The sequence below is a fragment of the Heloderma suspectum genome, chromosome 7, assembly GCF_057233095.1.
Source record: "Heloderma suspectum isolate Gila_16-S chromosome 7, 16-S_ref, whole genome shotgun sequence".
Classification (NCBI taxonomy): Eukaryota; Metazoa; Chordata; class Lepidosauria; order Squamata; family Helodermatidae; genus Heloderma; species Heloderma suspectum.
Genome location: NC_139464.1, coordinates 32,668,587 through 32,681,169, shown reverse-complemented (window position 1 = coordinate 32,681,169; position 12,583 = coordinate 32,668,587). Strand labels below are relative to the sequence as shown.

The window sequence follows — 12,583 nt, the reverse complement described above, 5'->3', positions numbered from 1 at the left end:
GGTTCTTGGGGGAGGACCAGCATCACTCTGGCCACTATTTCAGAGCGATGGCTAGGCACGTAATGCTCACGCTTGTGAGTGTGAATCATCGCGAGAGTCTCAGGCTGGGGAACTGACAAACTGATGGTGTGTAAATGAAGGAGCACAGAACACCCACTTTTTACCTAAAAAGGGACGGAAAGACACAGCAGAGTCCCTCAAATACAAAACAGCCACTGAAGTCTCGTGCTCCCACTCTCATGGGACTGCACAGCTGCGCATTTCAGTATAATAGCAAAAAAAGAAGGGCAGAGTGAGTCTGTTAGGGAAGCATGCAGTGCATCGCAAGTGTATCGCAGAGCTTACTGATTCGAGGCCGCATTGCTGCACAGTTGCGACGGGGTGGGGGGGTGGGGGTCAAAGTGGTGCCATATAGATGGGGCCCAGGTGATTCCTGCATTGTGGGTATTTTACCTCTAAGGGTTTAGCCTAGGTTAGGAAGCTTTCTACCATTTCTTTATTTTCAAGTATCCATTCTGCTTTTCCTTTTTGTTTCTTATTATATTCCTTTACTAAAGATCTTTCAATTTGGAAGTGAGGTTGAGTGAGAATTTGTGGCAATCGCAAGAGAGACTTCTCTCCCTACCTGCCTGGCCGCTCAGACTCACCTATTTGCACCTAGGGGGAAGTAAGAGGAAAGCAGGCTGCCTGCCCATGGTGATGGGAGGTCTCAGCTGGCCGCTACTGCATCCCAGACAGACAACTAGCTCATTTCTCTGGGGTCCCCTTACCCAGGGTTAGAGGGAAAATGGGGTGGCAGCAACCTACCAATCAGAAGCATGCATGTGGATTGGCAGTTGGCCCACCTCACAAAGTAATCTTAAACAGCAGTCTTTACACATACCTTCCGAAGAATGGCTGATGTGAGCAGAAAAGGTGTGGTCTGAACTGTCCCACATAGTGTATTGATGTGTGTTCTATAACCTTAAAGGAGGATCCTAAATAAAGCCCAGTATTGATTATAGGGAGACTGGTGATGCTGGAAATGCTGCAGCTATGTTTTCTTATCCATTTGTATTTTGCAGTTTATTCCCGAGTCTGCTCGGTATAACGTATCTTGCGGAAATGACAAAGGCGCCCTTGCAACACTGCAGTGGATTGCCAAGATGAACCGTTCTGTTATGCCTGAAGGAAAGTTGGTGGAACTTGTTGATGTAAGATTCAGAATGTCGTCATTGTACTGAGCGATGACCCTGGGATGAAATAACGAGATTCAGGACTGAGTCCCATGCCCAGTTGGCATAGTTCTGATCAGTTCAGAGTGGAACTAAACAATCAACTAAACACCATTCCAGAAAAACAATGGTGCTCTTGGTCACTGTCAACAACTATATTTAAAACAAACAGAGGGTGCACTCATGGCACACTTGAACTGGAGGAAATTGAGCATGTGCTTTGCCCTTGAAATAAATGGAACGTAGGTTCTAACTAGCCATTACAAAAGACAAGGAGCTGCTATTGGTCCATGGCTTGCTTCCCCTTCTTCCTTATGTTGCATAGGTGGGATAGGATGGCATTGTTCTGTTCATTGCCTTGTCCTTCCCTCAAGACACTAAACATGCTGTATGCAACTAAATGTTACAAGGATGGGGGAGCTGGCAGGGAAAGGTGCACCTCCACATTTCTTGTAACAGGTGCTTAAACTATAGAGCTGTGTGACTGGATCATTCCCAAGCTCATTTTTCCATGCAGAACATAAGAACTTAAGAAAAGCAATGCTGGATCACACCAAAGGCCTATCTAGTCCACTGTTTGTACAGTGGTCAACCAGATGCCCCAGAAGCCCACAAGCAGGACATGAGTGCAATAGCGCTCTGTCTTGGTCATGTTTCCCAGCAACTGGTATTCAGAGAGGCATACAGCCTCTGATACTGGAGGTAATATATAGCTGTCATGACTAGTAACCATCGGTAGCTTTATCCTCCATGGATTTGCCTAATCCCCTTTTAAGGCTGTCCAATCTCTACATCCTGTTGTAGTGAATTCTGCAGTTTAACTATTTTATTTACAACATTTGTATACCGCTCCACATCTAAAACAGTGAACTGATAAAAAGAATTAAAATGTCATATTAAAACTGTTCTTTTAAAAACAGAATACCAACAAAGACCGTGGCTGGTCAGTTAAGGAATGCTTCCTTGAAGAGAGCTGTGCACTATGTGCTGTGTGAAGAAGTACTTCCTTTTGTCTGTCCTGAATCTCCCACCATTCAGCGCTCTGGGATGACCCTGGTTTTTAATATTATGAGAGAGGGAGGAAAAACATCTCCCTCTCCATTTTCTCTATACAACCAATAATTGTATACAGCTGTATCATATCTCCCCTTATTAACCTTTTTTCTAAGCTAAAACACCTCAGACATTGCAAGCTTTCCTCATAGGTGATTTGCTCCAGCCCCTTGATCTTTTTGGTTGCCGTTTTCTGCACCTTTTCCAGTTCTGCAATACCTTTTTTGAGGTGCCATGATCATGGCATTCCAAGTATAGTTGCATCATAGATTTTTATAAGGGCTTCTGATATTGGCAATTCCCCCCCGGCAACCCCCAATTCTTTTTCTAATTATGCCTAACAGGACATTTGGTAGAAGTGATGCCCTTTCTCTTAATTTAAGAAAATTTAATTGACTTTTACCATGATTTATTTAGCCTTATTCTGAGTGCTTACATGTGGGATATGGGGGTTATGTCCTTCCCCTGTAATTTCCCCCCAGTATCTGGTATTCAAAGGTATTCTGCCTCTGTATATGGCTAACAGACATGGATAGACCCATCTTCCATGAGACTTTCCACTGGATGATATGGGCTGTAATCCTGAAACTGCTTCCAAGCTGCAGTCTTATTTATGTATTTATTTGTGGCATTTATATACCATTGAATATAACAAAATCTCTCAGCAGTTCACAATATTAAAATACAGTAGTTAAAACACAGCATTAAAAACTCTTCTAACTACAGTAAAAAAAAATCAAGGAGCAGTAAAATAGAGCGGCCTAATTAGTTTACTTACAGCCCAGGGAAAGCCTGGGTGAACAAGTGCATTTTCAGGAGGCATTTGAAAGATGTCACATTTTCTGCCTCCCAAACTAACGGGGAGGGTTTTCCAGAGGGTAGGTGCCGCTACAGAGAAGGCCTGCCATCTGGGTATTTCACAGCAACATTCTGCTAATTTTGGAATGACCAGCAAGGCTTCCTCTGCTGATCTTAAAGGTCGCCTTGGTATGTGCAAGGGAAGGCGGTCTGCTAGGTATCCTGGTTCCCAAATTGTTTAGGGCTTTGTATGACAATAACATAACCTTGTATGTGGCTTGGTAGCTAATAGGCAGCCAGTGCAGTTCTTCTAACACAGATGTTTTATAGGCATAGCTACGTGTCCCAGTGCACACATTCTCACTAGCTCCAGCTTCTGAACCACGCACAAGGGCAGACCCACATAGAGCGCATTGCAGTAGTCTAATCGTGAGGTTACCAGTACATAGATCACCGTGGTTAGGTGATCCCTATCCAGGAATGGGCATAGTTGGTGTACCAGCTGAAGTTGGTAATAGGCGCTCTGGGCCACCCGGGCCACCCAGGCCACCTGGGCCTCCAGTGACAAACATGGATTCAGGAGAACCCCCAAACTATGGACCCACTCTTTCAGAGGGAGTACAACCCTGTCCAGAACAGGCAAACACCCCACTTCCCAGACTGAGAACTGCCAACCCATAGGGTCTCCATCTCATCAGGATTCAGCTTCAGTTTATTGGCCCTCATCCAAGCCATAACTGCATCCAGGCACTGGTTTAGAACTTGCACGGCCTCTCCCAATTCAGATGTCACAGAGAAACAGAAGCAGTCTTTAGCTTTCCAGCAACACATTCCTAATGTACTTTTGACTGTCTCTTTAAATTATTTTCAGGAAAGAAGGGGTAGATTCAAAGACCTAATGGATCCCAAGTACTTACGAACAACTCTGCAAATATGGATTATATGGTAAGTGTGTTTGAGTTGCTTATTTCAGATGGCAGTGCATAAGCAAATTGAAATCAATGGAATATGCCAAGGGAGTAGGTTCAGATGCATCAAGGATCAAAGCTATTATTCAGAAGCCAGTCAGTCAGAAGGGAAGAAAATTGGTTATGGTAATTGAACTTGCAAGTTTTTTTTTTCCCCATAGAAGGGCAGGTCCTTCTGGTTGCCTCTGTATCACAGGTGGAGGAACCAAAATCATAGCTAATGGGATTCTGTTTAAAATCTATTGCTCTGTCTTCTAATTTGGGCAAGTATGTGTGAATAAAAGATCAATACAGAACAGACAGTAAGGCTACACAAGTATTCCTTGTATATGTCCGGATCCTTTGAAGCAACACCATTAGATAGCATTGCAATGCAACCATTGTATGCCCGAGATTCAGCCAACAGTCTTATTCTATTGGATCTGTGTAATTTAGAGCTGTTTAAATATACCCACACAGACACAGTATCTCACATTCTGCATTCCATTCACCACATCATTATAGCTGTGTGTACACAGCAAATTTGTTCATGCATTGGGGTATAATGGGCTGGTTTTCTCTTGCAGTGTCATGCACTATCCCCTGACTCCCATCATTGCTCAGCAATGGAGAGAATTAGAAGAGGGAAATTGCCTTGATAAAACTTGATACAAGCACATTATGACATTTACATATCAACAGACTTTGCCAATCTGGGCATACATTCAAAGTTCTGCACTAAAAAAACCTACCCTGAATCAAATGATCAAGACATATAAGTACTTTAGCTGTGATGTGGTATGCAGTCTTCTTGTAAAAAGGTAGGGCTGTAAGTAGAAAAATATATGTGTGTGGATGGATGAGTGGATTCACACCTATTCCCCCCCCCCCACACACACACACATCTTCCACTTTGGATCTTCCACTTTGGATCTTCTATCCAGGTAGCTTTTGATCCGTTGCATCCTCCTGTCTTGAATGGGTCACTAGCACATCAGCCAAGGAACAGGGGAGGCAATATGTCTCTGGATATTGCATTGCTTCCCCTCCTGGAATACCTAGCAGTTCTTTGAACTTGAATGAGATCTTGACTACATTGAAGTGAATGTTTTGCCATGTAGTTTAGTAGAACTAGGATTTCTTTGTAATGTTGTTGAACTGTTCCAAAGGGTTAATTTAATAGCAAGTCTCTTGTTCATAGCATCACCCTGAACACCGAACTTCTTTGAATCAGAAGTACTTACAGATCCCATTGTAGTAAAGCTCCATGTTCTATTAACTGAGTGGATTTCAGTTATGACACCCTTCCTTGCTTTACCTGGAACTGTCATTTGGGCCACTGAATAAATACGTTGTCTCGTATACCCAAACTACGGAGAATGTGTCATTTCCAATGCTGGTTTCCCCCTGTCCCCCCTTTATTCACAGGCTTGGAATATCTTTTGCTTATTATGGTGTCATCCTGGCGAGTGCAGAGTTACTGGAGAAGGATCTGGTTTGCGGAACGGGAACAGGAGCAGGGCCAACAGCTGGAGAGGAGGAGTTGAGCTATTATTCTGAGGAGAGCCAGAATCGGAGCCCTTGTCTCTGTCACCTGTTTGCTCCATCTGATTACCAGATCATGTTCATCAGCACAGTTGGCGAGATTGCATGTACCGTTCCCTTATGTATCTACCTAAAATAGAACCTGAATAAGTTGCTGAAGGAGAGGCAAGAAGGAACTTCACACACACACACACACACACACACAATGAAGCTAAGGAATCCTGCTTTGTGGGCTGATTCACTTGTTATTTTCAGTAACTTTCATTATCATTATTAAGAATGTAAGAAGAGCCATGTTGAATCAGACCAAACGTATGTCCAGCATTCTCTTCCCACAGTAGCTAGTCAGGTGCCTATGGGAAGCCCACAAGCAGGACATCAGCACACTCCTAACCATGCTTTCCAGCAACTAGTGTACATAAACATACTGCCTCCAATACTGGAAGTAATATATGGCAATTATTACTAGGGATGTGGAGAAATCTGCAATGGAACCACATGAGTTTGGAATTTGATGAATCCGACTGGCAGATTCCACAGTAGACTGGCTTCTCCCTTGTCAGGCGGATTCTGCAGACTTGCAGACCATCTTTCTAACTTTCCCAATTTTGTCATTGAAAAATACACATTTTTGTAAAAAACAAAAAACACAACCCAGCCAAAATGTGCATTTCCCCATAGGCTAAAGCATGAAAATGCATATTAGGGGTGCAATTTGGGGGAATTTGTGCAAATTTGGAAACTAAACTAAATCTGATTCCATGGATGGGTGAACTGCAGGATGAAAGACACCTGACAATCTGCGAAACATGGATGGAATGGATTTTACACAATTTGTACATCCCTAATAATGATTATGGGGCCTAATAATGATATGGGGCCGCGGTGGCTTATGGGGCCGCGGTGGCTTAGTGGTTAAGACGCTGAACTGCAGACTGGAAGGTTGGCTGGCAGGTCAGCAGCTCGAGACCCGAGTGCTGCGTGATGGAGTGAGCTCCTGTCTTCAGTCCCAGCTTCTGCCAACCTAGCAGTTCGAAAGCAAGACATTGCAAGTAGATAAATAGGCACCGCCTCGGCGGGAAAGGTAACAGTGTTCCGTGCACCTCGGTGTTCAGTCATGCCGGCCACATGACCACAGAAGTGTCTTCAGACAGCGCTGGCTCTTCGGCTTAGAAACGGGGATGAGCACCGCACCCTAGAGTCGGACACGACTGGTTGGGGACACCTTTACCTTTTAATAATGATTAGGAGCCATTGATAGCCTTACCTTCTATGAATTTGTCTAATTGCCTCTTAAAGCTGTCCATGCTGGCGGCCATCATTACATTTTGTGTTAGCAAAATCTGCAGTTTACTCATGTGCTGTGTGAAGAAGTATCTTCAATGTCCTGGGTCTCCCACCATTCAGCTTCCTGGGATGACCCTGAGTTCTAGTATTATAAGAGTGGGGGGTGGCAGGGGGAGAGGAAAAATCTCTACCCATTTTGTTCACACCATGCATAGTTTTATACACCTCGCTCATGTCCCTCCTTACCATTTTCTCAGCTAAAAATCCTCAAATGTTGTAACCTTTCCTCATAGGGGTGCTCCAGTCCCTTGATTATTTTGTTTGCCCCTTTCTGCACCTTTTCTAGCTCCACAATATCCTTTTTGAGGTGCAATGACCAGAACGGTACGCAGTATTCCAAGTGTGGTTGCACCAAGGATTTGTATAAATGCATCATTATATTAGCAGTTTTATTTTTGATTCCTTTCCTGATGATTTCCAACATTTGCCTTTTTCACAGCAGCTGCAGACTCAGTTGACACTGGTCAGTCACTACTAGCTCAGACCCCATCAGCATTTACAGATCTTTTTTTAATATATTTTTATTTATTTTATCTTTATAAATGAAATAAACAACACCAAAAATACCAACAACTTGATCAATGCTACAATTTCTCAGCAATACAATATTCTAATGAGGACACTACAATAATAAAAAGGAAAGGAAAAGGAGAAAAACAAGGAAAAGAAAGGAGGAAAGGAAGTGGAGAAAAAGAAAAGAAAATTATTTCCCCTTCCCTCCCCCTCTCCCTCCCCTTTAAAGGATTAAGTTTAAACTCCAATACCACCCGGCCTCCGATGCCATTTTATTTTAAAAACTGTATCTATAACCTTAACAATCTTACAGTTTAATAAACAACCTTACATTTCAATATCATATCATCAATCTTATAGCAAAGAAACAGGTCTACAGTTAATTCCCAGTAGCCTATATTACTACCACCACCACCACCACCACCACCACAACCACCACTACTAATAAAGAAATATAGTGTTATATAATAATAAAACTTAAAATAAACCTTCAACCATCAGTAATATATTTGATACTAGATATATAAATGCATATGCACAGTACACCCTCAAACAATAAATTTAAATACAGCATATATCTATTTTGAAAGAAAAAGAAAAGCAAGAAAAGCAGGAAGAAGAAAGATGAAAGAGAATAAATGAATATATATATATAATCATTTATCTTCTGACCTAACCTGGATCATGTAGACGAAACACAAACAGTTATCAAAGCTTGTTTAAAAATTCCAGTTCATAGGGTTGTAACAGAAATCTCACACATTTTTACGTTCAGCCATGCCTCCGCCATTTCATGATTTAGAAACTTCTTCATCTGACCTTCAGACACAATACACAGAGCAGCAGGATATTTTAAGTAATATTGTAAGTTCATTTGTTTTGCCATATTTTTCACTTTGATAAATTGCCTTCTTTTATTCGCCACCTCTTTGATGTAGTCTGGAAATAACATAACTCTATCTTGTTTCCAGGAAAGGCTTCCACCCTCTCTTGCCAAACGCAGGATATAATTCTTTGTGGAGACTTTTGCAAATTGGACTATGAGCTTATACAGTTCAATGAGACAGCTCAGGGAAGATGTGCAGCCACTGTAAAAAAGGCAAACTCCATGTTAGGCATAAGGAATGGAGAATAAAACTGCCAACATCATACTGCCCCTATACAAATCTGTGGTGCGGCCACACTCGGAATACTGTGTCCAGTTCTGGTCACCACACCTAAACAAAGATATTGTAGAGCTGGAAAAAGTGCAGAAAAAGGCAACTAAAATGATCAAGGGGCTGGAGCAACTTCCCTATGACAGAAGGTTACAGCAGCTGGGACTGTTTAGCTTGGAAAAGGAGGGCAAGGGGAGCCATGATAGAGGTCCACAGAATTATGCATGGTGCGGAGAATGTGGATAGGGAGGCATTTTTCTCCTTCTTTCATAATACTTGAACCTGGGGTCATCCTATGAAGCTGATTGGTGGGAGATTCAGGACAGATAAAAGGAAAGACTTCTTCACACAGCGCATAGTTAAACTATGAAATTTGCTACCACAGGCTGTAATGATGGCCACCAATTTGGATGGCTTTAAGAGGGGATTGGACAAATTCCTGGAGCAAAAGGTTATCAATGGCTAATGGTCCTGATGGCTATGTGCTACTTCCACTGCCAGAGGCAGTGAGCCTATGTACACCAGTTGCTGGGGAACATGGACAGAAGGATGCTGTTGCACTCCTGTCCTGCTTGTGGTTTCCCATGGGCAGCTGGTTGGCCACTGTGTGAACAGAATGCTGGACTAGATGGACCCTTGGTCTGATCCAGCATGGCTCTTCTTATGGACTTATAGATATGTGAAGTTAGGACTTTTTGCCCCAGTGTATATCACCTTACAGTTTACATTTACTTCCACTGAACTGCATTTGTCATTCTGTTGCACCAGTTTGGAGAAATCCTTTGGGGCAATATGTTGTCCATTTTTGTTTTAACCATCCTAAATTATTTGGTATCAACAGCAAAGCTGGCCACGTCACTATTCACCTCTTATTTGTTGATTTTATGCAAAAATATGTTTAGGCTGCTTTCAAGTGTGCAACCCTGTCAAGTCAGCTTACATTAAAAGCCCAATACATTAATGGAGCCACAAAAATCAATAAAATTAATAAATGCCAGTGATGCCTAACTCCAGATAACTGAAGAACAAATTAAAAAACACAAGTTATTGATATTATTGTCAGCATTATCCTGCTTTTTATCAGAAGATACACCAAGTGTCTTACAAGAATGATGCAAATATACAATAATAAAATTAAACAACAAAACAAAACACTAATAAAACAACAATAAAAGCTGACAGTTTCAAAAGCCAACAGCCAAATTCAAGACGTGTTTACTCATCTGTGTAGTGTAGCATGTGAACCAAAGTTCTTATCTCTGAGCTGCAACAACTTCCATGATCGGGAAGATGTATTTTGCTACTTTTGAGGTTATTCCCTGTGCAGCCAACATCTGTGAGCTCTAGTTCACATCGCCTATTGCTCCCAGGAGACCATTCCCATGAGCAAAGAAAGTGGCAGAAAGCAATATTTGACCAAGTTGCCATTTTGTCACCATTTTCTTTCCTATTGTGCACTCCAGAAAATAGATCAGCCAAACTAGAGAGAGATACAAGCCTGAACAGTTTATCTCACTATTTCTAGTCTTCCAAGTAATCATAGAGAAATAATAAAGCAAGTAACTGTTGACAGTGTCTTTCCTAAGGCAGTTGGCAGGTCAAGACTGCAGAATGGTTCAGTTGGCTAATTTGATTCTGGAACCTGACATTTCCCCCCTCCTTTACTATTTTCCAGTAAATCCTTTAAACATTCTCGGCATCAATTTCCTGGGAAGGCGGATGAGCCTGACAATAACTATGGGATGCACTGCAGTGTTCTTCCTTCTCCTCAATATATGCACTTCAACGTAAGTGTTTCAGGAGGGAGCCTATCAAGATGAAAAATGGTCCTGTTTCTGGTGCATGCAGCACCTTACACATGCCAGAGATTGCTACTTTCTCAAATGTGCTTGTCAGTCATTCTGCAAATTTAACACATTCTTACTTCACTCTGCTAGGATGGCCAGTCATATTTCAGGAGTTGTACATATATTGCCATTCATATTTTATGGACCGATCACATTTTAGCAACTCTGCATATACTAACAGAGACCTTACTACGAAAAGGGTTTGTCCTAAGGATGTCAGAGAATTCCGCCACGGATCTCGGTGAGGCTGAATGCCAGTGCATTCGGCCCCCCGAAATCCATGGTGGAACGAAGCCCCCCCCGCCCCCCCACCCTGCGAAAGGTGCAAAAAAAGAGGCTATTATGGCAAAAGAGAGGGGCACAAATGGTGTAGTGGCCACCATTTATGCCCACCTCTTTTGCCGTAATAGGCTACGTAAATATTTACGTAGCCTATCATGGCCCAAAAAAAAGGGAACGCGAATGGCGGCCGCCGTAGCTGCCGCCATTTGCGTTCGCTGTTTGTTTGGTTTTTTTGCCGTGATAGGCTACATAAATATTTACGTAGCCTATCACGGCAAAATACAGGGATGCAAATGGCGGCGGCTATGGCTGCCGCCATTTGTGTCCCTGCAAGCTGCCCAGCGGCCGGATGTCTGGCTGTGGGCGGCCCCGGCCAGCGGCTCCGCGGAATCACCGCAGAGTGAAGCTGGCCGGAGAGAATTTTGGGGGGAGGGATGGAGCGCCTCCCCCCCCCATGAATGTCACCCTTCAAAAAGGTAAGTGACTTTCGTATATCCCTAGTTTGTCCATTTGGAGGTGTACCAAAATTGTGAAGGCAGAATCATGTTCAGTCAGTCAAGACAATCAGCTACTAACAGTGATTTTTTTTCTGGTGGAACTTACCAGACTTCCAGCACCTTTTCTTACACGCACGCACGCGCGCACACGCACACGCACACACACACACACATGCACACACTTTAATCGCCATCTACTCCCAAGGCAGCGTAATCCCAGCGTTTGGGCACCTTTTTCTCCAGAAAAAAAGCACTGGCTACTAATTATGATGGCTATATGCTACCTCTAGGATAGAGATGTGTGAATCGGCCTGTTTTGGTTTCTACAGCTTTTGAGCTTTTTAAAACTCAAGTTCGTTCCATCTCATTTCCACATCAATTTGCCATTTTTTATTTTTTTTTAGAAAAAAGTCTGCCCAAAAGGTCATGTGTTTTTTTGTATGCATTTCCCCTATTGTATACATACAATAGGGGAAATGCATACCAAAATGTATACATTAGGGGAAATTCATACAAAAATGCATTCATTTTTGTATGCATTTGTCCTAGTATATGCATTTTTGTCTGTAATTTTGTCTAATGTATGTATTTTTGTATGCATTTTAAATCATAGAATTGTAAGTGCAAAAAATGGAAGATAATTGTGTTCTGGTTCATGTATTAGTTCTGGGAATGTGCATTAGGTTGGCTTGTATTAAACGATAAACCAAATGATTTTCTCCCCCAACTCTACTCCAGGTTCAGAGGCACGCATACCTCTGAATACCAGTTGCTGGGGAACAACAGCAGGAGAGGGTTAGGAAGAAAGGACAGAGTCTCTTGACCAATTAATTCCATATTTACTCATGAACTTAATTGAAATGATGTGACTACAAACCCATTGATTATATAGTGGTTGCAATTAGTTTACTGGTTTCTTGCTGGTTTTGCCCCACTGATGCAGTAAAGGGCTGAAATGTCCATATTTTGTCAGGGGATCAGTGGTCCCCAGCATTGGCATTTCAATTGCATGCAGGATAAGGGTTTTGTGGGTCAGAAACGTGTTTCTTTGTCTTTATCAGCATAGCTTGTCACAGAAAGGTTGATCTAGAACAGGGGTGTGGAACACGTGGCCCTCCAGATGTTCTTGGACTAGAACTCCCATGAGCCCTAGCCACCTTAGTGAATGGTAAAGGATGATGGGAGTTGCAGTCCAATGACATCTAGAGGGCCACGTATCCCCAATCCCTGATCTAGAAGTTTAGCAGAGCCCAACTGACTGTTACTATTTTTTTTATTATTTCATTTCATTTTATTTCATTTCTATACCACCCAGCAGCTGAAGCTCTACCTGTTACTAGCCAGTCGGGCATCTCGAGAGCTGCAGGAGGGGACAAAATAGGA

The 12,583-nt window shown here is 42.5% G+C and overlaps 1 protein-coding gene across 1 annotated transcript in view; it reads left to right on the top strand.

Moving 5' to 3' along the window:
• Positions 1 to 12,583, top strand: part of SVOPL (SVOP like) — a 48,900-nt gene that overhangs the window by 18,646 nt on the left and 17,671 nt on the right. The window contains exons 8-11 of the mRNA XM_084811880.1: positions 1,065 to 1,193; positions 3,937 to 4,010; positions 5,441 to 5,664; positions 10,250 to 10,361. Coding sequence (XP_084668006.1) covers positions 1,065 to 1,193; positions 3,937 to 4,010; positions 5,441 to 5,664; positions 10,250 to 10,361 — 539 coding nt within the window. The remainder of the gene's footprint in view (positions 1 to 1,064; positions 1,194 to 3,936; positions 4,011 to 5,440; positions 5,665 to 10,249; positions 10,362 to 12,583) is intronic.